General features: G+C 50.0%; 1 protein-coding gene across 1 annotated transcript in view; it reads right to left on the bottom strand.

Moving 5' to 3' along the window:
• Window positions 1-1,353: 1,353 nt before the first annotated feature.
• The window catches only part of GFRA4 (GDNF family receptor alpha 4), a 77,781-nt gene continuing 52,940 nt past the window's right edge, over window positions 1,354-26,194 (bottom strand). Inside the window, exons 2-8 of the mRNA XM_076335645.1 lie at window positions 21,312-21,590; window positions 17,582-17,662; window positions 13,758-14,103; window positions 10,387-10,496; window positions 9,301-9,435; window positions 8,892-9,049; window positions 1,354-5,738 (exon numbers count right to left, since the gene is read on the bottom strand). Coding sequence (XP_076191760.1) covers window positions 5,592-5,738; window positions 8,892-9,049; window positions 9,301-9,435; window positions 10,387-10,496; window positions 13,758-14,103; window positions 17,582-17,662; window positions 21,312-21,590 — 1,256 coding nt within the window. The 3' untranslated portion in view covers window positions 1,354-5,591. The remainder of the gene's footprint in view (window positions 5,739-8,891; window positions 9,050-9,300; window positions 9,436-10,386; window positions 10,497-13,757; window positions 14,104-17,581; window positions 17,663-21,311; window positions 21,591-26,194) is intronic.

The following is a 26,194-nucleotide window of genomic DNA, read 5'->3' as shown; positions in this document are numbered from 1 at the left end:
AAGCCAGTTGCTATGACCCAGAGCAGGTGTGCCCTAACCAGCCCCGTGCTTCGCCCTGTATTGAGCGAACCAGCACACGCTGTCCCGGTGCGTAGCCCGCGGGAGCAAGGACAGACCCTGCCACCATGGGAGTCCCAAGGTCTCCTTCAAGACCAGGTCCCCCCTGAAACCCGGCAGCTGCTGGCACCCCCCACCCCACCCACCGCCGTCTGGCCGTGGACCGTCCCCCGCCAGCTTTTCGGGTGCTGACCTCGGTCGAGCAGCCGCCTGCCAAGAAGCAGGGAAAATTCATCAGACCTGCAACGTTCTCACAGCACATTTCAGGTTCAACCGGCTGGAACTTTCCCAGGAAATTTTCTTTGTGTCGGCAAAATCCCAGCCACCGAAACAGCCCGCGCATTGTGGGGAGGGAAACGGCTTTGATGAGAGTCCCGAGTCTGGCCCTAACCCTCAGGCTTTGCTCCCCCTCTGCATCCTCAGCTGCTTCATGCATCCGTGAAGACAAACACGATTTTTGAGAGGAAAAAGTGCAATGTTTCTTGGTTCGACCTTGAACTCACTTTGTGTTTAGGAACCGACTTGAGTTTCACTCGCTATTTTTATATAAATTTTATATACATTTGTTTTCTAGAATTTTTTTCCCACCCAAAATTGGCAAGAAAACATTCAATTTGCCTCTAATCAATTTTCCTGTTATTTCTTTTTTTTTTTTTTTTTTTAAGTTGCCAAAAATAACTCACAGATGTTCGTGGCATGAACAGAAGTCTCCCCGGCTGGCATGAACTGCCACCCTCCCTCCCCCTCCATCTCCCCTCCTCCTGTGCCCTGCGGGATGGTGCAGCACCGGCCGCCCCCAGTTATTTCCACCCACCCGGGTTACGCGGTGGCATCTCAGCATTAGTGGCTCCACGTGCCACTAATTGCAGGTGCAATTATTCCCATCCCTGCTACATCTTGCAATGCCTCCCTCCTCCTGCGCTGGCACCAGCTTTGAGCTAAATCTTCCCCAAGTTGCTCCCAAAGCTTTGCCTGCGTCACCCCCGCGTGCAGCACAAGCGGCCCCAGGACTCGCGTGGGTCCGTGTCCCCTTCCCGGGTAGCACTGATGTCTCTCCATCTCAGCAGAGCTGGTTTTTCACCTGCTGCTCCTCCTTGTTGGTAGGCAGCAGATCAGAGCTGGGTTTCCAGCCAAGCACGGGGCATCTGAGCCCCACCGCTCTGCCAACCCCCCCCCAAAACATCCCCCCATTTCTTCCAGCTGCCCTTAACGGCGCGGGACCGGTGAGCTCGGCGGATGCACCAGCCTGGACGTGCGGGCACGGGCAGCCCGGCGTCGCAGACAGGAGCAGGGGGATCAGGAAAATGCATGTGTGCTTTATTCATGGATATGTTTGAATATTGACATGTACAGAAGAGATAAGTACAGGTTATACCCCACTAGTATAGTCAGACATCAACCATCCTCCCCCACGTGCACGCGCGCGCACACGGACACACGCGCACGCAGCCTTTAGCATCGCCCTGCTACCCGTGGGGTTATTGCTCCAGCACCGGCTCCCCGCCGCGGTGTGTCCCTCCCTGCTCACGCTCTCGCTTTGACAGCTGTGTGGTATTTGTACACACGCAATATTTCACGGGCTTTCAGGACTGCCAAACCACTGGGAACGGTGCTGAGCAGCCAAAAAAATAGAGTTCGGTGGCTACAGAAGGTTTGGCTGGTTCTTTTTTTTCTTTTTATGTCTCTTTTTTTTCTTTTTTTCCCCCGTGACTCTTCTTTGTGCTTATGAAAGTCCCCAGGTATGGAGTAATTCCTAAAAAAATTGTCTCCCTTTCTCTCTCCTGGCTTGCTCAGTCCTTTGGCTTTACAAGCAGCTGCTATGACTTTGGTGGTTAGTCAAGAGACTTAAAAATGAAGATCCGTGGTTCACTTCACAGAGTTCAACAGAGAGGAGATTTCATCAGAAAAAATTACTGACTTTTCACAAGGGAAAACACACGTGTTTGTGGGCGGGGAGGAATGTAATCGGGTTTTCTTCCTCCAAAAGGACTGCTCAGAAGCCCTCCTTTTTTGCAAAGTTTGATTCGTGAACAGGCTCGGAGGGAGAATTGACATTAAATGTTGGCAAAAAGGGTGAGATGATCAGGAAAAAGTCATGCAGGTTTGGGGATTATTATTTTTTTGATTCTGTGTAACATGACTGCCCATCCCAAGCCCCTGGCTCTTTCCTGCTGGGCCAGAGGCCCACTGCTCTGTGCCTCACTTCATTTCAAAGCATCCCCAGACCGCGGGGAACCCCCGGGGGGTGCAGGACCTGGCCTGGGACAGTGCTTGAAGGACGACGTATCCAAACTCACAGCACAGGACAAAGGCTGAGGACAGGGAGTGCATTTTCAGACCTGCAGCCTCAACTCCGCAGATCCTTTGAGGTCCCTCAATCAAGGGCACGGGGAGGAAACCCATTTACACTAACTCACGGCAGTTTTTGCAGGGATCCCGGCAGACCGTTGCCATGCTTTTTGAGCTTCTCGTGCAATGCCTCTGTGATATGATCCATAGTAGTTGCTGTCACCTTCCACAGCCTCGGGGCGCTGTTACCTGTTGGTCTGCCATCTTCCCAAAACTGGGGACTTGAGAAGACACCGCAATGGGAATTGAGGGTCTCGTTGGCTTGTGATGCTTAGAGAAAACTAACATCCTAAGGAGTCTTTAAAGCAAGGTATAAATCCAGGGGAGATGATGATGTCTCTCATTGAAATTGTTAAAAATAATTTAAGATAAATCTGCCAGAAAATGTAAACAGACCATTGGTCCTCCTGTGGGACATGGTAACGGAGTAGGTAACCTCTGGAGGTCTCCTCCATCCCCTCTAGTCTATGAGTAGGATTCTCCACATCTGTTTTTCACAGCATACCAGTTCTAAGGGAGAGCTGAAGTGGGGTTGCCATTTATCCTGACCACCTAGAAAAAGTCTATCATCTCTGCTGGCTGTCAGTCAGAGAAGGAAACGGCAAAGTGGCATTTCAACGTCACCGCCAGTGAGTTATAAGAGACACAGGAGTGGAGCCATGTGAGACTGCAGGAGTGGGTACTCATGGAAAGCAGCTGACACTTGCATGCCCATCCTACGCAGAGACTCAGCCCGTGCAAGATTAAAGGCTGGTGGAGACAGGCTTGCTGGGGCCAGATGTGTAGAAGAGCAGGGCGTGACTACAGGACTGGAAAGGAAAGTGGCAGAAGAAGGCAATTCACAGCATGACCTCATGGTGTTGAGGTAGTTCCTTGCCTTTGAAGGGCTGAGCATCAGGGTTTAATCCCTTTCTCACCTGTGGCTCAGAGGACACAAGTTTTGCAGAGTTGCAGCTAGTAGTTGTGTCACTTGGTGCACAGATGGCTCCACGGTCTCCCAGAGGACACTGATGTCCTGGATAAAGGGGAGATGTTCGCAGCAACTCAGTGCATGGCTATGGCACTTTGAAGGGAGGTAAGGGACTTCCCTGCCTGTAGTGCTACCTCCTCCCTGCTTTTCTGGTCTGGGCAGTGAGCCTCTTGGCAGCAAGATCTCACATGCAAGTTTCAGTTCAGGGTGTGACCTGGCACCCTGCACACAAGACTCCGATCTTGGCGCGTTCTTTTGCACAGCCTCGGATTAGGACAACCAGGTGCTGCAGCCCCGAGGACCTCAAGGAGCAGAACTTTGAGTAGGATGCAGCCAGGAGGATTTCTGTGCATGTCTTACACATCCACAGGTGTTCAACTGAAAACAAGAGGGATTTCATATTGGACCAAAACCCAAGAAAGTTGCTGCAGTTTCCCAGCAAAATCTGAAGCAATAAACAATGGAAGGTGTTCTGCAGGGAATGGGAATAAAAAGCACTGGACTTTGCTGCGTCAGCTGCTGCTAAGCCTTTCTATGCATCCAAACGCTAAGGAACTAACGATGTTCCTTGGAGGAGCACAAACCAAGGAATAAATGGGCTGCTGCAAATCCCAGGCCTAATTACTCAGGGAGAATCTGGAGCTATTCCTGTGCCTCCCATGGCAGACAACCTGGGTAAGCATTTATCCTGGGAAACCTTCTCACCCTTCCTTACCATCTTCTTTCTTGGCTTGATCTAGCAAGGGGTTCAGCCCCCCAAGAAGGCACTAGTATTCCTCAGCTCACCTCCTCAAGGGAAGACCCTCAAATGCTCAGGTAGCCCAAGGTCACACATCTGCCTCCCTGTGCCCCAAGAGACCAGAGAGACATTTGTCCTCACCCTCCCAGCTGGGCTCTGGTTGCAGCTCAGTAGAATGGGTCACTTCACCAGCCTTTCCTTAAACGACCTCTCGGCTGAGTAGACAAGACTTGGCAGGAGGCAATGTCCTTCACGTGCTAACCTGGACACAAACGATTGCCTCTGCCAGCTCTTCAAGGAGGGGAACCGTAGCAATCTACTCCCTACCCATGACATGATTCATGGCTTGGCCTTTCCACAAATTGGCTGGATATTTATGTCCCCAGGGTGGTATCTAGGAAACCTTTTCTATCCTATCTCTTCCTAGGAAAACTAATGAAATCCCCTGACTGAAGACCCTCTGCCTCTCTGCGAGACCAGCGGGTGCACAGGTAGCACGTGAGAATAGGTTGTGCTGGGCTTGCATCGAGTCCTGCCCACGGGCTCACACATTCATCCCTCACGGAGAAAGGTTAGCTTGGAGTGGGACAACATTGGCCTCTGGTTGTTGGGATGCAACAAAAAAATACCTACCCCAAACACTTTACAGGACCAGTGAACAGAGATGCTTGGGTTGGGGCATGAAGAAAGCCAGCCGTAAACAAAACGCAACACACGTGTTTCTTCCTGAACACCATCAATACGTGACACATGTTTCTCTAAAAAGGAGGGCCCGAGGGGTGGGTGACAGCTTGGAGATGCATGCTGGTTGCACGTTGGTCATGGTTTCAAACGGGTGGATAATCCCCACCAGCCAGTTCGTAGCGTGGTTACTTGGTCCACCCCAGAGGTACCTCAGGATCCTCTCCAGTGAACAAAACTAGCCACCTTCTCACCGGTGCTCTGGTTTCTTCAGTCTGAATCAGGTGGGCTGCCCTTCAGGTCCTGAGGAACCCTGGAGACAGTCTGAACTCCACATCGCTTGACGTGCCCTGTCAAGAGCCCCCCAACATGAGTCAGGGCTTCAGGAAACCTCCTGACAGCTCATCCATCAAAAGTCTTTCCCCTCTTGGCTGGGGCAGGCAAAAGCATTTCCTTTGCAGCTCTCATTCCTTGGCTCAACTCTCTCCTTCACCTTTTCCAAGGGAATTGTCCATGGCTCCGACCCCATCCACAGAGAGCTGGAGAGACAACAACCAAGCTGTGGGGTGGAAAGGCGGCCAGGACCAAGAATAAGCTGGTTGTCGACGATGCTGATTGTATAAAATCAAATAAATTGGCAGACGGATGAGGAGGAGGAAGGGATGCCCACACACTCACCTCTCCTTCCCATCCCCTCCCTCCTCCCCCTCTCCCCCCGAAAAAGTTACTGGTCTGGTTGTTTTGTAAAGAAACCAACACAAAGAGAGTCTCTGCCTGGCGTGTGCCCGCCCTGCTTCACAGCACGAAGAGGCTCAGCACAGCAAGAGCAGGGAGAAGCCACATCTGCAGTGGAGAGGCTGCCCAGCAGGAGTGAGCTGCTGGGCTGGAGGTCCCTGATGACAGACGAGTGGAGCCCTGCAGGAGCCTCTCCTCTCCGGCCACCTGCAAGAGAAAAGAGGCAGCGTGGGGTGAGTGGTGTGGTTGTTCCCCAGCTCGGTCCCTCTGGGGATTTAGGGCTTGGGGACTGTGCAGCCTTCCTATGTGCGTGCATGTGCAGGGGGAGCCAGGGCTAGCCTCAACAACTCAACTGAGTCTCAGCTCAGCTCTGTTGGAGATGGTGGCGAAGGTGGTGGTAGCGCCGTGGCATACAGCAGGGTCACCTCGTGGGCACAGCACTGGGTGTGCAGCCCACAGGTTTGGACACTGGTTGGAGGTGTCTTTGTGTGAGGTGGGTGCCTGGATGCCCGCTCTGATCGATGGAGATCCATGCAGCTTATGGAGCCACTGCTGGCCAGCGGCTTGACCTGGTGGCCTCTTCAGGTGGAGATGTCCCCTGGGCGTTGAATACATCTCCATGGGGCTGGTAGACGTTTCACCAAGCAGCAGCTGGGAGCCAGGTGGCTTACTCCAAAATATAGTGCATGTGTTTACGCGACTGACTCCCACCCTGGGTGCCTACGCCCCGCAGACAAACTGCACCCTTCTCCTTTTACAGTCTCCTTTGGCCACATTGACACCTGTGACCAAAAATTTGCTTTACTAGAGACCTTTATTTGCATTAGATGATAACTGAGATAATTTAGAGCCAAGGCTCTGCACTGCTGTGAAGACGGGAAGCAGATGGACTAATCGGTCCATCGTAACTTTCCTCCTCAGGTCCAGGGGCACCAACCTCATTAAACATTGAACAGGATCTGGATGTGAAGTTGAGTCCAAAGTCAAGACCCAACTCCCCGGTTTCTCTTGCAGTGTCAGCAGGGACCATTCTCCAGCAGCACTCATACCTCAGCAGAGGGATGTGCTGCTGTCATGTGGAGGTTGGCTATGTGGTAGGGCCATCCCTTAACTGCAATTGCTTGCTCCAGATTCCCACTTGCTGGTGGCAGCAGCAGTTGGCTATCTGGGCTGGACTGTCAGTGGTGAGGGAGGTTCACAGCTTCTCCATCACTTCCAGGATAAAGTTCTCTTGGACATGAGGAAAAATGTCTTTACTGAGAGAGTTGTTAAACACTGGAACAGGCTGCCCAGGGAAGTGGTGGAGTCACCATCCCTGGAAGTATTTAAAAGACGTGTAGATGAGGCGCTTAGGGACATGGTTTAGTGGGCATGGGGGTGTTGGGTCGACGGTTGGACTCGATGATCTTAGAGGTCTTTTCCAACCTTAATGATTCTATGATTCTACGATTCTCAGTGCAAGGTCTGGACCTCAGGCCACTACTTAGATCGCACTAAGGTCTGGGGAGCACCAGCTAGAAGCAAATCCTCCAAATCTCCTGGGTGCAAAGTTTATGGCCTGATGAAAGTATGCCTGTGCTGTGCATGGCCACCAATGCCCTGAACAGCAGTGAGGGAAGCTGAGGCCACATTTCTGCACCTCCCAACCTGCTGCTCTGTGAAAACAGAGTGGAGGGAGATGAACTGGGTGTTTTCCCAGCAAAAGAAACAGGGAAGAGGCTTAAAAAAACCAGCACCACTAAGAAAAGGTGACGGGTGACAGTAGTAGGCGACTCTCTTCTGAGAGGTACGGAGGCACCCATATGCTGACCTGATGCACTGTCTAGAGAGGTGTGCTGCTTACTGGGGGCTCGCATCAGGGATGTCACCAAGAGGCTCCCAGGCCTCGTACAGTCCACTGACTATTATCTGCTGCTGCTGTTTCACGTGGGCACCAGTGGCACAGCCAGGAGCAGTCTGAGGACTATCAAGAAGGACTACAGAGCCCTGGGAGCAGCGGTAAGGGACTCTGGAGCACAGGTAGACCTGGACAAGCTCGAGAAGTGGGCCTGTGTGAACCTCATGAGGTTTAAGAAGGCCAAGTGCAGGGTCCTGCACCTGGGTCGGGGCAACCCCCGGTATCAATACAGGCTGGGGGATGGAGGGATGGAGAGCAGCCCTGCCGAGAAGGACTTGGGGGTGCTGGTGGATGAAAAGCTGGACATGAGCCAGCAATGTGCGCTCCCAGCCCAGAAGGCCAATGGTATCCTGGGCTGCATCCAAAGCAGCATGGCCAGCAGGTCAAGGGAGGGGATTCTGCCCCTCTACTCTGCTGAGGGTGGTGAAACACTGGCCCAGGTTGCCCAGAGAGGTGGTGGATGCCCCATCCCTGGAAACATTCCAGGTCAGGTTGGACGGGGCTCTGAGCAACCTGATCTAGTTGAAGATGTCCCTGCCCACGGCAGGGGGGTTGGACTAGATGGCCTTGAGAGGTCCCTTCCAACCCAAACTATTCTATGATTCTATCATTCTATGAAAAACCCCCATGTGTGGAAGCTCTCTGAAGTTATTGGCTAGTCCAATGCAAAGCCTATGCTCAGTCCTTGGAGTCTAGTTGACTGACGGCTTCTGTTACCTGAACGTTCAGCAAGTCAGGGTCACTGTTAATTATGCAATAGTAAAATAATTCAATCTGAAAATTACTCTGGTGGATGGTAAATCAAGGCCATTGCTTTTTATTTAAAAATAAAATATTTAATGTCTACTACTGCCATCATCAGTAAATTAATCTGTTATTTGTTTTAAAATAATTTCAATTTAATATTATTTTGATACTAACAATTTGCTGATGACTAGTACCTTCCATCTGAAATGTTCCAATGCTTAGCAAACCTTAGTCAGTTAAGCCTCAACGTTATGACCTCCAGGACCCTCATCTAACAAGGGAGGAACCTGCGTCCCGGGCAGCTGAAATGCTTGTCTGAAGTCGTGCGGCTGCCCTGCAGGAGGGTGAGAAGCCAAACCAGTGGTCCTGGCTCCCCTTCTACACTCCTGAAAAGCCCACGGATTTCCCAGTACTTCTAAAAAAACCCATATCTCTCTGTAGCACCCATGAAAGAAAAGAGAAGGTGACCAACAGGCAGGAGGGCAGAGTCAGGGATAGGAGCATGTAGCCCTGTGCTTGATGTTGGGGAAGAATATGTCAGGGCACGAAGAAGAGGGTGAATCAGGGACTCCAGGAGGTGGAGGGGAGGTTGGATGTCTGCACGTAGCTGAAATGACACAGATGGAAGAGGGAGCTGAGGTGAGGAGGGCTGGAGGGCGTGGAGGAGGTATAGACACGGCCAAGCATCTCCTGGGGCCAGGTCAGCTCTCTCCTACCTTGGTGGGCTGGAGGTGCTCAAAGATGTTCTCTCTCAGGGTCGCCACAGCTCTGTTGGCATTTCGCTCCTGCTTGTACATCTGTGTGGTGGGGTGGATGGATGGGGCCACAGCTGCATTCATGTAGGTCCCATTGCCGAAGGCCAGAATGGCATTTTCTTTGTGGGGGAAAGAGATGGAGAAAAGTGTTGTCAGGGCAACGTTTCCAAGGGAAAGCACACGCATCCCTTCTCCAGCTTCCTTTGACTGCATCACCCAAATGTCTTCAGAGCTCCTTTGTTGAAAGCACAGGGAGCTGGACACCTATAGCCTCTTGAGGACCAGGGCATCTTCATACCCTCATTCACAAGAAACCTCACCAGCTTGCGGGAGATGCTGCCGGAGCAGCAATGTGCCAGGCGATACTTACGGAGACAGATATTGTCGGTGAAGAGATGCAGAAAGCTCTCACACTCTTCCTGCCGGTTGCCACTGGCATTGCACGTGCACCAGGGAGCTATGCTGGAAGTTGAGTTGTCAATGTAGTTGGGTGTGATGGGGCTGCCTGCCAGGAAGGATGGAGAAGTGTTACCGCAAGGCTGGCACTTCAAGAAGGGACAATGATTTCCCTCCTTGCTGCTCTCTTGGGTTGCGCTGCTTACAGCCTCAGCTGAGCCCCTCCGTGAAGGCAGCACGAGAAAACCCTTCAAGTGCTGGTGTCACAGGTCTGTTTTGCTCCCAGGGAGGAGAAGAGGGGCAGTCGCAACCCTTGTGTTCACCCCACCACCAACAAAGCCTTCAGTCAATTAAAACGTGCTATCAGTCCAAGGAACGGGCAGCTCCTGGGAACTCAGGTTCCCTAATAACATTCAAAAACTGTATGTGAATGTGCATAAAAGTTTCCACGCTGAAAAAGCCAAACTCAATCCCCAGAATGGTCAGAGACAACAAAGGATGGATTAAACCAGAATGAAATCTTGACCCAAAAAGCTGTCAATCTATCCCATCCGTCAGGATGGACCAAGTCCAATGGCCATTGGTGTTTCTCTTTGGACTCTGGCTGTGCTTGTGCTAACTGCTGCCAGCTGGGTCTCTGCAGCATCTGAAAACCCAATTTGACATCCTCTGAAGTCAGCAAGATGGCAGTGGATGGCGATTTCCAGTGGCATCACTGGCGATGGCATCAGGGAACCCCTGACAGAGCAGGTGCCCTGGGACGGCCCATCTACTTCCACCTGAGAGAGAAGCTGGGATCTTGCAGCAGCCCATGGTGCATGGTTTTTCTCCCTCCACTGCGGCTATCCTAAAGTTACCCCATGCTCATGGCTTAGGCTCCTTCTCTAGTCACTGCAGAGAGAAAGCCCAGCATCTCCCTGAGATCCCAGTCTCAGCTCCCCACCTTACTCTCCTCATAGCTTTTAGCTGGCCAGAGTAAGAGGAGATGTTTCCCACCCAGAGGAGATATTTCCCACCCAGAGAGTGGGAGAGAGACCAGCCGAAGGATGCAGCCTCTTACCTATGATCCCTGTGTACGCCAGCAGACAGGCAGCATAGCTGTCCCTCCGGCAGCCGCTCGCAGCCTGCAGGGATGGCTGGCAATTAAACTGGAACTCCGCATAGCGTGACCTGATGGAGCGAGAGCACAAAGTGGGACATATTAGCACAGATATTCGGGGCAAAAAGGGACATAATAGCACACTGGTGGTGTTTACAGAAGGGAACACATTTGTGAAATCCTTTGCCGCTGTAGGTGTTGTTAAACCAGTTTGAATCAATGCCATTTTATACTCTCCTGCCCCCCTCCCCCCCCAAACCCAGAATTGGGTTTTATCCCTTTGAGATGAGACATGAATAGGTGCTGTAGTTAATGTTTTACAGGCTTCCTCTGGGACTGCAAGAAAGGTCCAGCCTTGAAAGAAATGTTTGTTTTCTGGCGTGTGAAGCTGGTTTTCGAGGGAAGAGGTGTTGCAGGCAGCGAGGGAATTCATTCTGTATTGCCATTATCTGACTCTTGGGTAATAACTTCCCCTAGAGACCTAAGCCTTCATTTTTAGGCTGATTTGCTGAAAGAGAGAATCACTCTGGTCCAGTTTCTCTCTCTTCAAAGCCTGTGCTCTAAATCATAGAATCACAGAATAGTTCGGGTTGGAAGGGACCTCTAAAGGCCATCTAGTCCAACCCCCCTGCCCTGGGCAGGGACATCTTCAACTAGATCAGGTCGCTCAGAGCCCCGTCCAACCTGACCTTGAAATGTAGCTGAGGTCATCCTCGGGTTAAGGGAAATGCCCAAAGGCTCAGATATGAAATGCTCTACCCGCCATCAGGGCTGCTGCCACATCCTCTGCTGCAGGCACCCATTCTCAGGGGAAGGTTGGGCTCTCTGGAGCCTGTGGAACAAGAGGTGTATGACATACAGCTCTGACCACAGACCACCGTGCCTCGGTTTTCACATTGCCTAGGTCAAAGCACCAAACCCAACCAAACAAAGCAGCTTTGAGTCACACACTGGGCTTGTTGGGACTGTCTGGACCATGCAGGGAAGAAGGTGCATCATTCAGACAGATTGCCAGATTGCTTTTTGCGTGTGGCTCCCCTGCTAGCTTGGTTGGATGAACTCCGTAAATCACGCTGCCAACCAGATATTTGCCACCTAATTCTTCAGGGATGAGTCAGTTGTTGGCACATAGGCATGTAGTGGTCTTTGGACATTGTAGGATATCTAAGACATCCACATGGGGCTTTCAGGTAGGACATAGGACCTACTGGAGATTCAGATCCATCTAAACAGGCAACCCGTGGCCAGGTAAGAAGGCATCTCACATGGCATTTGAGCTGCTTAGGAAACTCAAGCAAGCACTAACACTGTCGACACATGAAGATAGGGCCATGTGGATGACAACCTGCAGTATCTGAACTGGGTACCTCATATGTTTGCTCTGCCTGGGCAATCTCAGAAAAAGTGAGCATGTTGCTCCTCCCAGACAGGCTCTGTCTTCCAGACATTTTGTCGGTGCTCCTCGTCAGTGTCAGCACTCCGACTTGCACTTTCCTGCCCAATTCTCTCCTCCTCCCCAGTCTTCTCCTTTTTTTCCTCTTCTTTGTTCCCATGTTTGCCTCATACCAACCCCTTTCTCCTGTGCCACGGCCAGGCAAACTCTTCTTGCCCAGATTTTCGCTGCATTATTTAGGGGAGGGAGGTACTGATTGCAGGTTTTTCATTATTCATGTTAGTACAGCCCACCCTTCCAAGCTGGGAAATTCAAGGGGTTACAGCTGTGAAGAAGCTGCAGGAGGACTAAGCAGTGCAGGCAGGGTTAGCCCTGGAGTATTTTACTCTATTTCTTTAAAATGTCATGATTTGTTCCTGGCTCTCCTTGTGGTTTCTGCACTGTTAGCTTTGACCAGGTCACATGTCAACCCCTTGCTCCTACCGTGTCTCTAGAGGATGTTTTATATGATATATTCAGAGACCAAGGAACCAGATAATTAACAGCTGTGCTGCTTGCAGGAAATGGTTTCCAGCCTCCTGGGAAAAAACACTCTCCCCTTTGAACCTCCTCTTCCCCGCTGGGCCCGCCTGTATTCTTAGGGAGAGGGCAATAGCCATCCGTTTCGGATTCCCTGGGTAGCCGGGGGAAATCTGAGCAAGAGCTGGCGTGGCTCAGGGACTTTGCACCTTTCGGAGTCAGCTTCAGACGTATAGCTCGGTTGTTCTCCTTGATGCATGTTTCTGGGGTGCAGAGGGGTGAGGGTATTAGTACCAGTCCATCCTTCCAAGAGGATGCTGCTGGTCTCACCTCCCCTTGTGAAAAGACATAATTTTTTAACTGTAATTTAAAGATGATGTGCTGGTAGGGAATGGCTGCTGGAAGTTCAGCTCAGGAAGTCCCAAAGCCCACAATAATTAGAGACTGGGACAATACTGGGAGATGTGTCCTACACTTGCTCTTGTGCTCTTCTCCGGGTGTCTGCTCATGGCCACAGCTGCACACAGAACACTGGGCTGGGACCACCACGGCTGGTGCAGTACGGCTGCTGTTACGGCCTTACATCTCTTACTGACAGATGGGCTCCACTCCTGAGAGCTGTATGTGGATTAACCTTCTGGAATATCAAAGACTTTTTGAGAAATAGAGGGGTGAAAATAGTACAGCTGAGGGAAAAACACTTAAGGGGTATGCCTGTGAGTGTGCACATTGGGATGGGTCTGTGCACGTGTGCATGCATGGGGCTTAAATGGAAACAGAGGAGCAAACCACCCTGGCCACATACTACATGGTGAATCTGGAGTGAGAACTGTGACTCTGAGACTTCTATTGCAATCACTAGAACATCTAGCCTTGCAGTAGAAGGGTATATTATATATATATATGATAATTTTTCTAATAAAAAACCCAAAGCCATGGTTTTAAGGTATTTACAAGTGCCTGTGACTGTTAAGATAGCTTGGGTGCTCCTGTAGGATGCTCTGGGCTAGGGGAGATAGACAGTGAGGAGACAGATTGGTGAAAGTGGTTGCAAGCACCCCACACCACATCCCTGCTTAGCTCGCACCTTCCTGGAACTATTTCCATAGCAGGTCTTTCTTTAGGACCAAAGCCAAAAACCCATAGAAAAGGTCTCAAAAAGCTCCAGCACAAATTCCTCAAATCTTCTCCTGTGTGTTAACGCCTTCTGTATAGAGTATGAGACAAGGACATGGGTCATGGGAAGAAGCCACTCAGGCAATGACCTGTGTAGGTGGGTTGTGATGGGATGGGTGCCTCCAGACAGGATCCTTCGGGTGGGTGCATTGGCTCTGGTCACCGGGCTGTCACCGGTGGATGAACCTCAGGCTTGTGCAAGGGACAGCTCTCCATGTAGGCCACCCCAGTGTGCGAACGTTACCTGCAGACGTAGTTTTCCCGGCAGGAGTCCAGAGGTGCCAGGCAGTTGGGCTTCTCCTTGGACTCATAGGAGCATGCAGGAACGATGGTCTGCCGCCGGCGTTCGGCACAGGCTGTGTCGTCGCAGGGGCAGAAGAGCAGCTCGTGGGTGTACTCCGGTGGCACGCGGTCGAAGAACTTGCGCAGAGCCTTGTGGCACTTGGAGCGGTTGCAGGTGTCGGCCCGGGCCAGGCGCCGGATACAGAAGGAGACATACTCTGTCCGCAGCCGCTGGCACATCTCGTCCACGTTGCAGGCTTTGGCGGCATCCAGACACTGGTTCACCTGGGTCACCTCGTTCTCAGACCCTGTGGGGTGGTGGGAGATGGTGATGGGGTTTTGTGCTGACGTCCCCACCAGCAGCACCACCCTATGCTGAGATCTTCATCCCCATCCTGTTCCCATCCATGGCCACCTCGGTGAGACCACCACCCGCTCTGGGAAGGCAGTGGCCAGGGTGAAGTTCACATTTGCTCTCTGTGTCCTGGCAGCACCAAATCCCCTTTCCCTACTCACCTTTCCCAAGAGGTGCCATGGCCACACAAAAAAGGTCACACCCCAGAGCCTGCTCCACCAAGCTCCTACATTTAATAAAATGAAGCTTTGGTCTACCCTGGGCGTCTCGTAACACTTTACGAACGTGAATTAACCAACTTGAGGCCTGGGAAGACAGCAGGCATTAGAAAGTGCATCTACTTATGGCCATGACTGGATCCACCAGTGTGATGGGATTTCTTCTAATGGACCTTCTTTTTCCAAAACGTTGCTCAACATCAAACACTGAGTCAGTGGCAAAGCTGGGTCTCCTGATACATGGGTGGTCTGCACTAACCTTTGCACCCCAGACTCTCTATCCTGTGCAATGAGTTTTCTCAGGCCACTGGAGGGTCAAGTCTGGCTTTGGAAGCAGCTGTGCTATGTTCATCTCAGGATCTGCCCAACTAAGTGAGAGCTGTCTGGGTCTCAAAGCTCCACAACAGTGCTCTGGCTTCCCCCACCCAGACCAGTCCTGCCCAGTATGCCCACGTCCTAAGCAGCGACAGTGCCTTCACAGGATGGGGATCAGAGCTACCATCCAACCTGATGCCCCTGGGACCTTGATGCTGCCTGCACGTGAGTGCATGCGGGTCTCTCCCCACACCCTTTGCAAGGTCACCCCTTCGCTGGCTTCAGCGAAATCACTCTGCAGGCCCACCCTCTTAAACAAGAGGGGAAAGAAAGTCCCAGATTCGCAGTCTGGGTGGGAGAGCAGGGGTGTGCTGTGGGGATGCAGGGAAAGTGGAGGAAAACTTGCAGCAGGGGGAACAGTCAGCAAAATAAAGCAAAAACTGTGGTGACGGATGAGAAACACACTGTCTTCGGTAGGCAAATAGGGGTCTCATGAGTTTATACGCCAACGACTTCCTCTGCAAATGTGGGGAATAGATAAGAGGGAAGGGTATTTGTATAACACTGGTTTTAGGGCTCCTTCAAAGATGGATGGGGCTCTGTTTTATAGAGGGGGGAAATGATACAGAGTCCCTGGTAGGAGTCGGTCGAGACATTAGGCTCTGTCTGATCAGCCAGACAAGATGAGGGTCCTCCAAGCGTGAGAGAGAAAATGAATTTGAAGCTGGTTTTCACCTCTCTGAATTAAGCCCATGACCTGAAGCACACTAGAAGGACTTTCTCCCCAGCAGAGAAGGATTTTTTCACAGAGGAAAAATCCCCAGAATGATAAATTTCCAATGCAGAGTCAAGCCCTATCTTTGGCTGGGAGTTAAAACCAGCCAGTCACTGCTGACAAGTGTTAAAACATTGACAGTCTCTGAGCACTTCAAAACTGGCTGTCCTCCTTCATTTTCACTGACGTTATCAGATGCTCCTTCTCTGAGCGTGTGTTTTTCCCTTCCTGTTGTCCCCGCTGCTTATGGTGAACTGGAAGTCAAATTCCAAGTTGTGCAGTTATTTTATGATGGGCGAAACTTTTGCTTGGTGTGTTCCCACCTCGTAGGTACTTCCCTTTAAAACTGCCCAGAGATGAATATTGTTAGAGCATCAGTTTACGCTGGGGAGCTGTCAGCAAATGTGGAGGAAACAGTTACTTGGAAGGGTTTCATTACCCATTCAGCTAATGAATCACAGGGAACACGCTAGCTTTTCTCCTCTTCCCACGCAACAACAGAGGATGTGCTTTTTTAAATCACCACTACAATTAGAGTGGAGGGATATAATTCCATTTGTACAGTTTTAATACAATGTTTATGTAAAATTGGGTTAAAAATCTCTGTTGCTCTGACTTGGCATACGGTCATGGGGTTGTCTTATGTTTCAACAAGTTCTTGGGAAATTTTTTTTGGTAGATTTGAAAGAGGGTCCTTTGGCAATGCTGACCGTATGATCCTGGGCATCGGACAGACACAGGGTGCCAGGTCATAAATTATGCTATAAAAGTTGTTGATGAGTATAAATAGGGAAAAAAAGATTAAACCAAGAAACTTCATGCCCTTAAATGGATGCTGAGTCCTTTGGTACATGTCCCTGCTGCTCTGGGCCCATTTGCTTTGCTGCCCAACCGGTTTCACTCTGCTTTAAAAACCTGACAATGCATTAACCATGCATAAAAATCCCCGTCCCTAGATTTCACCATGCTCTGAAGAGCCCTGTAGGACTTTCAGTGAAAGGGGAAAAACTCTAGTGAAGAAGGCCATGACCCCGGCAAACAGCTTTGTGCATGCTTCACTTTCCATGCTCAAATCAATCAAGTGGAGTCAATAAGAAGATGTGAGGTCTTCCCCTCGCTGCTCATATTGTCAGGGCTCACGGATTAATTTGCTCCTGGACATTTTCACCTAACAAGTGCCTCACCATTGCGGGGACTGCAGACATCCGTCGGCTGCAGGGATGTGCTGCTCCTTACTCGCTTGGGTGCACTCCAGCTGTAGATGCCACCCCAGAGTCAGGTGCACATCTGGGAAGAGCTGCAGCAGGACTGCTGTTTTGGCACATCTGCCAGAGACACACGAGCAGTACATTACCTGCTCCCAGATGGGTAGTTTGGTAACAAAAATCACCGTCTGTAAAGCTTCCCCATGGCTGTGGTGCATAGGCAGAGCTGAACGCTGGTTGTGGTGGCAGCTGTGATGTTGGTGATGGATGGCTTAATAGCTACCACACTGACCTTTTAACTGCTGGGCCGTGGGTTCATGCCCTTGAGGGGGTTAAAAGGTGTCGGGCAGCTCTGCTCACGTTATTAAGTGGATTACATGATGCAGAGCAGAACACGGGCCTGAGTCCTGAGGTTGCCCTCAGGGCACGAGGTTAAAAGCTGTGGCTGGGATCAGCCGGTAGGTCGGGTTATTGACCTTTTTGCCTGCAGAGTTTGACCCTGTGACTGATGTGGAAGCACCTTCTCATACCTAACGATACCCAAGCAGCCTCTGCTCGGCAGGGTGTCTGCATGGCACAGGTCATCCACCTGCTATGGAGAATCAGCCCACCTGTGATGGCTCATTGGAAGAGGCCTTCCTACCACATCCCTCAGTCCCAGCCCTTCACAGTTCGGACAGGAAACAGCCAAAGAACGAAAATCACAAGTGCTTCTTCCTGGGACGTGTTCTTCTACCAGCAGTTTAGCACAGGAATCATAAGCAGCTCCTTGGTAAAATGATTGCAAGACCTGAGCAATGCTTTGTGAAGAGACCACAAGAGTCCACAAAGGACTGCCTTGTCCATAGCGCTTGATCCCACAGCCAGTCCCCCCCAGTTTGAACCAGTAAGTGTAAGAGCATGTTCCCACCCACCTACCTGCAGTGATGGATGCCAGCCGGACGTAATCAAAGCCCCTGATGAACGGCTCGTAAGGGGAACTCTCCAGTACGTTCATGCCTGGGGTGAAAAGAGAAGTTGGTGAGAAGGGTGAAAAGAGAAGTTGGTGAGAAGGCAACTGAGGCTCCTGAGGGATATCCGAGACATACAAGGTTCAACAGCTGCAGTGCAGGTTTGCTTGGTGAGTCCAAGAGGACGTGTGCTCTGAAGGCCCTAACTAAATGGATACTCAGAGTCACAGGAACTGATGTGTGGCCATATCCTTAGAGAAGGATATGTAACTGGCTTTTAAAAATGTATTACAACTTTGGAATAGGACAGCCTCTCAGAGAACTATTTAGTTGCAACCCTGCGTAGCTCAAGTCTTGGACCCCTTTACAGGGATTGCCACTGAGGACGCCAGACTGTAACACAGGCTCTTGCTCATGGGCAGGGTTCAAACCACCACCATACATGGGGTTTCCATCACCATTCTTGCTATTTTCTGTATGTCCCTCCCTGGGTCAGCGGTCCTCACCTGTTTCTAGGACACAGCCAGGGCTGTGCACAGGGTTGTGTGTGTGGCAACACACGCGCCTTCATATTTATTAACACCTCTCCCCTTCTCCTTGCCAACAGCCCTTTCTCACTTGGCATGGAGCTAATGACCCACAGCTGCTGCAGAAACTTTCCCTCTTCATTTTTAAGTTGCTGGGAAGCTAATTTTATTCAATCGGTGCTTCCCTTTCATCCACTCAATGGTCTGTAATGCCCCGTCATCCTGATGGATACCACAGAATATTATTGAAGCAAACAGCTCAGTACCATTTTTTTTTTTATTAGACGTTTAGATGGATATGGACAGCAGCAGCAGATGTACTGGCTGGGATAAAAGGACTATCAAACCTCATGCTCCGGGCATATGCTGATCACCAGCTGCGGTCAGGAAGAAATGGCTCCCGGGGTACACAGCCCTGTGCAATTACCACAGGTGCATTACAAGGCAGCTTTACACCTTCATTGAAATATCTTGCATCGTTACTGACTGCAGAGGGGCCCATTTGTATGTTCCGGTGTAGCAGTTTTATGTCCTGATGATATAGCACCTTATCAGAGAATTGTTATCGGGTAGTCATCATGTTATTGTGTCTCCAAATGGGAAGGTGGCTAAACACAGGCGCGCTCAAGAGAAGCTGAGTAAATAGTATGCTTTGTAAATTCCCTGAGCACACACTTCCACAATCGATTTTATAAGAGGGCTTCTAGGAAGCTTTTTACAGCCTCCTGGGTACGTATGACTGAGAGACGAAGCCCTACACGGAGCATGTGGATTGGCTTCCTTTCTCAGTCAATTAAACATGTGTAAGGACTGAAACATGCGACTATTATGAAATATATTTCCCGAGGGAAATTAAGGCAAGGAAATCAAAGGTTTGGGAGTGTGAATCTGCATTGCAAGTGAACTTGGTGCTTGAAAAACTGCGGGGCTCAGGACACGACAGCAGAGAAGTAGGGCAGAGTCTTGGCAGTCTCCGATAACAGCCCTCTCACAGTCATCCCCAAGACAGAGGTCCAAAGCCACTGGTCAGGAAGCCCATCCAGCCTGGCCTTCCAGCACCCATCTCCTACTCTGCATCTGGAGACCCACGCCTGGCCCCTGCCTGCTCCCATTGCTCCCCGCCATCCTCTCCCTGCTCTTCCAGCAGTGGTCCCGGAGCTGGAAGTCCTCCAGACACCACTGTCCTACACAGCCACATCACAGATAAACTGTGTCCAAAGCTTCAGGCCACGAAGGTCAGCAGGGAAGGAAGGGGTTGTGATGTAGCCTGTTAAGATGAACGGAGAGGCTGGATTGCCACCTCTTCCCCAGGCTTCACTTCAACGCAAACAAGTTCACCTGGCAAGTAATTATGGGAAAGATTGGATCCTGGAGGGTGCTGAGGTCTCTTATTTCCCCAGTCAGTTCATATAACCATGCTCTGCACCCTGCAAGCTGTGGCACCTGAAAGCTTTCTGGGAACTTGATCAAGCAGTTCCTTTCCTGGCAAGCCTGTGCATTATAATCTCCATCCTCTTTGTTTTGCTTGGCCTTTTGGCCTGTGTTATCACTCCTGCACCTTTCCTTTCAGTTTTCCGCCAGCAGTGTTTTATTAATCTATTTCGCAGCCCATGGCTGGAAGGTTCTGTTTTATTCCCCATTTTAATTTTCATGGTGCATAAAATACTCACCAGCCTGACAAGGAAGAGTTATGGCCACTGAGGTGCACTTTTATGATGACTCTTAAAAAACGTCAAAATCCAAACTTACTAAATACTGGCTCTGGGAACACTTTAAATTCCAACTTGATGTCACCAGCCCCAAATCTTCACTAACCCAAAGACACTGGTGCATTTGAGAGCCTCCAAAAGAGTGGTTTTTTTCAAGTTCATGCTGTTTTTTCCTCAATGCCCATGCTTTGTATAGTGTTTCTGTAAAATCCACAGCTTTCATGGTCTTGGTTAGCATACTTAGATGCAAAACATACCATGCATTTCCCCAGCAAAAGATCTCAAGGTATACTGCTGTGATGGGTGCGCTCAACCCTTGACCAGACTGGCGGTGGTTTGGTGCAGGCTTGGGAAGGGGTAAAGGCCGAGCCGTAGCCAGGCGTGAACTCCCCTAGTTTCAATCTGTTCTCTGAAAACCCACAAAGGAGCAGAGTGACCCAGTGAGCATCGATGCCTATGAGCTTGGAACACCGATCATGCGATTGACACATGAATAGCGGGTGGCTTTTCCAAGACTCATTTATCAAGGAACAAAGAATGTTGTGGGTATGAGGAGTCTCAAGCATACCTTTTCCATCGCATGGAATTTGACTACGAGCCAACCACTTTATCCCATAAATATGACAGCCTAGGTGAGCCTCCTTTGAGATCTCCCTGCTGGGCAGCACGGCTGCATGGCGGTGATCTCCCCTTGAGCGGGGACACCTCTCAAGGTTGCTGCTCGAGGCAGAGAGACCTTTTACCAACAGCAGATCTTTGGTAAGCAACTGATATCGCGCATAACCTTGTGGTGTGGTAACTTTGATTTTGTCTTGGTAACTTAGATTGCATGCTGAATTGATGTTAATGAAACATTGCATAAATTTTGCATATATAATCCCTTAGACATAAACCGTTGACCAAATCTGAGACTAGGTTTGGACCTAGCCACACTTAGACTCCACTCTGAGGAGGAGTTTAGAAAGCAAGGGGGTCCACTCTGAACCTTGTGACTCAACAGGAGGGTCCTCCTTACCCTTTTGTGTCCCCGGTCCCTCTGTGAATCATTCTAACTCGAGTGTAACTCAATTTTCCTTTGTATGTTTCTTCCATGCAGTAATTAGTAGAGTGAACCTTGCCATCAAACTTTGTGAAGTCGCACTTTTACATTATATTAAAACCACTTTTGCTAATACCTTTGACGGTGATTCTTTAAGCGATCTAAATCACTCATTTCGCAACAACTGGGAGCGTCATAAAAAAGAGACCAGGTTAAAAAAAAGAAAGGAGGTGTCTCAGGTCTTCAGGATTGCTTTCCCCAAAATGTCATTACCGTGGGGGTCGGTAGGTCTTGAGAGGGAACGGGATACTACAGGGGTGACCTTTTTTGCTGCCACTTTGGTGCTGCGGAGCTCTGTAGAAAGCCCCAGCAGTAATTCCTATTTAGGAAGATCATCAGGAATGAGTACCCCGCTCAACTGACCTTCCATCAACGTGTGGTGGATGCTCCAGTAGACACTCAAGCAGTGCTTCTCCTTTTTCATGCCTCGCTTGCACTTGCAGCCGTACAGCTGGCTGGAGAGCAGGGCCGTCACGGTGCTCCGGCACTGGTTCCTGGCGTCGGGGCCCAGCTTGTTGGCTCCATTGCCTGCGATGCATTGCCGGAGGGTTCTGAATTTGGCACTGCAGATGGGGTCGTTGGTGCAGGACTCGCCTGCTTGAAGGCAGTCCCTGCTCGAGCTGACAGCTTCCGCCATACCTTCTGCAAGAAAACCGTAGAAGGGGTGTAAGGGTGATGGAGCTACCCCAGGTGGGAAATGAATTGTATCTCCCGTGAGCTGGACCAGACTGGGATGTCCATCTTCACATGCAGAGATGGAAATCCCTCTCATCACCATCCACACTATAAGCAACGACCCTACTTCTGAAGTCTTTAAGTGGGCAGATCCCTCTCTAACAGGTCAACTGGAGGGTTTAAATGCCCAGGCTTGCCACTCCTACCCATGGATTGCCCCCGTGATGGAGCTGGAACACACTGGCTGCTCGAGTGTGCTGCAGCACTGCTCAGCAGTGTCGCAGAGGAACAGGAGCGGGTGAAAAGAAGTTGGAGGGATATTAAGGAGACAAGACACAGCCTAAGATTCAACACCTCAACCTAGCCCTCTCTCCCATATTGCTGGGCCACCAGTAGCAGTGAGATGCATGTGGCCTCCAGCTGAGGAGCCAGAAGGAGAGGTCACCTCTCTCCTGGAGACCAGGTTCTTCCCGATTTGAGAGAGTCACCCTGGATGAGGTCAGCCTGGAAGCAGGATTATATGTGGCAGAGACTCGACCAGTTCCTGGTGCTTGCTCTTTCCTGCTTGGAGCACAAAAAGCTCTCCAAGCACTTTGCTCCCCCAGCTCTCTATCTCATTTCTGCCCTCCAAAGTTAAGAGCAGCCCAGTGCTATGGAGAACCCAGCCTGTCCTCCTTGCACATGATTTAACTCTGTCTATACCTTCCTGAAGCTATGAATGGCTCTGTGTGGGGTGTTTTGACATGGAGTCAGCCCACATATGTCCCAGGAGTTGGCCCTTGTTCCTTGTTACCACCTCCCCAAGACTCCCATCATTTTGTCTTGGCTTTTTCCAAGCTTCTGTAAATTCTCCTTAGAGTTACTCGTAAAAAATACAAAATGCTCTGTTCCCCATGCTGAGAGGATAGAGGAAAGCATGGGAGGAAGACATTATTGCTACATGTACGCCAATAAATTAAACGTGCTCAGCAGGGCTCAGTGGTGCTGTGCCCCCATGGCCTGGAGCAGACCATTTCCATGCTATTAAATGCTTTTCCTCTCTAAAGCAGGCTGGCCACATGCAGACTGACTCCTGGGGATGGGTCCTGGCCTGTGCTCGCTCCAAGGCTCACGGCTGCATGGCTGCACCTCGGCAATGGCAGCGCCAGAGGCTCGGCCGTGCTCAGCAGGGCATGGTGGCACTCAGGTGGAGGAGAGGAGACAGGGGTCGAAGACAAGGCAAATTGCACGCTTCCCAGTTGGTGTGATGCTCTGGAGCATGTTGACATAGGTCAGGCATGACTGCACCATGGCTTGGGGGAGTGATGAAGAGGGAAACCTGGTTTATGGAAGGGGAGAATCAGTACCTGTGCCTGTAACATAATTTCAGATCCTGCTGTACTATAAAAACAGAAACTGCTGCCATGACCTTGAAGGAGGACTTCTCAAATGCTTCCTAAAGGAACTCCTTGTCCCTAACAGAACTTGTCTTCCTTTCGGATAGGAACCAGAAGGGTAAGGATACTTTACCCTTCACGGGGCAGATAAGGTGGGGGCACCTTCTGGTTTTTGAGCCCCTCCAGGGTCTGCTCCTGGTGAGACCCAACTCGGACAACATTAGAAAATCCTGGGAAAAATGTGGGGCCCTGATTTCCATCTCTGAGGGCTTCATGAGATCTCCCCTTTCTCCAAGAGTCTATTGATCTCTCCATAAAGTCCCTTTTTCCTCCTTCCACCTGCTCCCTCTCCTGCCCTGAATTTCTGCATCTGCCTCTGCTGCCCTCCCAGTTCACCGCTTGAGCCCAGTATATCCAATTCTCTTCCCTCAGCAGTCGCAGGGTGTTTGCTAAGAAGGAGCTGCTTCTGTTGCTCTTGATTAGAGTAGAAGGTAGCAGCTGGAGTTCAGATATTTCACTTATGTTTATTACAAACTTTGGGTGAACCCACCAGGAGGTTTCCTCCTGAAATATCCCAATGACATCTCAAATGCAAACCTTTCATCAAACTCCAGACTATTTCGAAGTGCCTCATGGCCAACGTCAAGCTTTCAGTTATCTCAAATCTCACACCACCTCAAAATTGAGTTCTCCTACCCCTGATTTATTCATAGACCTGGTTTATTTAGCACTCAAGTCTTGTTTGGATCTGCCAAATGTGGAGAGAGAAATTATTTCCAACATGTAAGAAACTCTGCCTTGGGCTGTTATATCTTGAAGAACTCCGAACACGAGGAACCAGTTTCCTTGAAATATCATTTGGTCTGCAGTTTCGCTGAGATCTATAAAATGAGCCGGAGCTGCTCAAAATCTCTGCTTTCCGACAACACTGAATTTTCCATGCACATATCTGAGCAGAATCCATAGGGGGGTGAAAAAAAAAGTGCTTGACTTATTTTGCCCTGGCTTTCTCCAAAGGATCTCCTCTGGACAAGGATAAAGCATGGCAGGTTTTATTCTAGAAGAGATGACTTTGTCAGTGTCATGTCAGCTGCTAGAAAAGTAGGTTAAAATAGAAATTATGACCCTCCTTCTCCCTCTCCGCTACATGAATTGCAGAAGATACTCCCCAGGATGGTTATAAACACTGCCAGCCTGTAAAAGCTGTAAAACACTTTGGGATCCCACTTTAAATAAATCAAACAGATTGACCATTTGAGAAATTTTCCTGCAAAATTTTAAGTAAATATATCCTCAAGCTGAGACTTACTTCATAGAACAAAGGCCAGGGGTGAATATTTACAGCCCAAGCCCAAAGCATAAAATGCCCCCATTCAGACTTTATGACAGAGGTGCTTGAAGCAACTTGAAGTGGAGCGTCACGAATGACCCGTTCCATAATCATGTCACTTAAAAACCAAATTATTCAGGGGCTTTTATTGTTAGCAATGTCTTTGCAACTGAGACAACATAACACCACATTTTCCTCCTCACACTACCCCTGAGAGAGTAATTTTATGCAACATTGAAAGAGAGCCTCTTAGGGGAAAAAAAATCTCTGTGACTTATAAAATAGATGGTGCTTCCCAACAGTCAGGGACAAAAGCAAAATCAGGTCTTGTCTCCCAAAGATGGAGTGGCCTTTCTGGTTTTGCCTTCGAAAATAGCACCTTTCGGACTCTCCACCACGGGATTTTCCTCCACCTCTGCCCCTGACTGACCAGGGGGCTTGGGATATGCACTGGCTCGGGCTTTCCGTGCCTCTGCTTTTCGAATAGCGTACCTTCCAGCTCCCTCTGCTCTCTTTAAAAGGCCGTTTGTCTGGATTTTTATTCCTCGCTTGCTGCTAATTTCATGCTGTTTACGGCGGGCAGATGGAGTAATGAGTTTATTTTCACATCCTGTTTGTAGCTATGCTGCACATCTGTTTCTGCTCTTGCTTACCTCAGTGACGCTTACATAAAGTTACTCCTAGTGTGCAGGAGCAAGAGAAAAATCTGGCTCTTCCCATTGGCTTAACAGACCCTTGGTTCTTCTTATATGGATATCTTAAAGTGCATTTTGTTGAACAAGGAGGTCTGACTCTCCTCCAGGGAGACCATTTCTTTCACCAAGGAAATGCAGCTGCATCTGGGGCAGAGAAGTGTGAAGGTGACCCCATGTGCCAGTTGGGAAACGGCGAACAAAAGGCCTGGAGGGCACCAACATGGGGCCCTGCCACTCTGCCTTTCTGATCCAAGCAACACTTGGGCTTCAGATGTTTTAGGAGGAACCGCACCGTTTCTCATGGTGCTGTTCAACATAGGGCTTTGGGATACATCCCCCTCTCCTCCAGTTTTTGTATGTATTGGGTGTGAATCCTTTTACACCCCTGATTCATGCACAGTCCTAGGGAGTGATGAACACTGTTGTTACTTCTATGACAAGCTGTTGACTCCAGAACGTTTGGTGTTTGCTTTTACAAGATTTGCTGCTGAGAGGAGAATAACTATCCAAAATCTCCAACAAAGCAACAGGAGTGGTTTATTACCCCTTTAGGTTAGTTGGACATCTTTTACATAATTCTTCCTAAATCAGGCCTGCCAAATCTTACACAATGAGTACAAGGGTGATGCAGAAGGCTCCTGCTGGATCTCCTGTGCTCATGCATCCTCCATGCTGTGGGATCCCTTCTGCTCTGCCACCTCATGAGCCTGCTGCACTTCAGAGGTCTTCTGCTGACCAGACACACCACGTGCAACTTGTCATGGTGTGTGAGAGGCTGTCCGTCTACAAGCTTTGGTTTGCCTGCAGAGCTGGCTGGGTTTCCTCATGCCAGAGTCAGTCTGCCAGCCAGCATGTAGGCCATGTAGACGACTGGGAGAGGACGTTGAAAAGTGTACTTGCATCCTGTGCTAACGTGACAGACACCTGCAGAACTGGGGTCTAAACCTGAGGTGGGCACCAGACCATCCCTCTGTGTTCAGCTGGGAGAAATGGCCATCACTGGGCAATCCTAATAGGCTGGGTCAAATTAAATCTGCGGGACAGATGTTAGTGCTTACTAATAGGCAACTGCCTGATATCCAGAAACTTTCAACTTACCCAGAACTCTCAGAAATAAGTTGTTACACACAGTTGTCCTGGAGTGAAGAAATGATGGGAAAGGGAGTCTGG

Source organism: Aptenodytes patagonicus, chromosome 4 (genome assembly GCF_965638725.1).
Source record: "Aptenodytes patagonicus chromosome 4, bAptPat1.pri.cur, whole genome shotgun sequence".
NCBI classification, from domain to species: domain Eukaryota; kingdom Metazoa; phylum Chordata; class Aves; order Sphenisciformes; family Spheniscidae; genus Aptenodytes; species Aptenodytes patagonicus.
The sequence above is the reverse complement of the archived record's forward strand: the minus strand, read 5'-3'. Positions and strand labels throughout refer to the sequence as shown.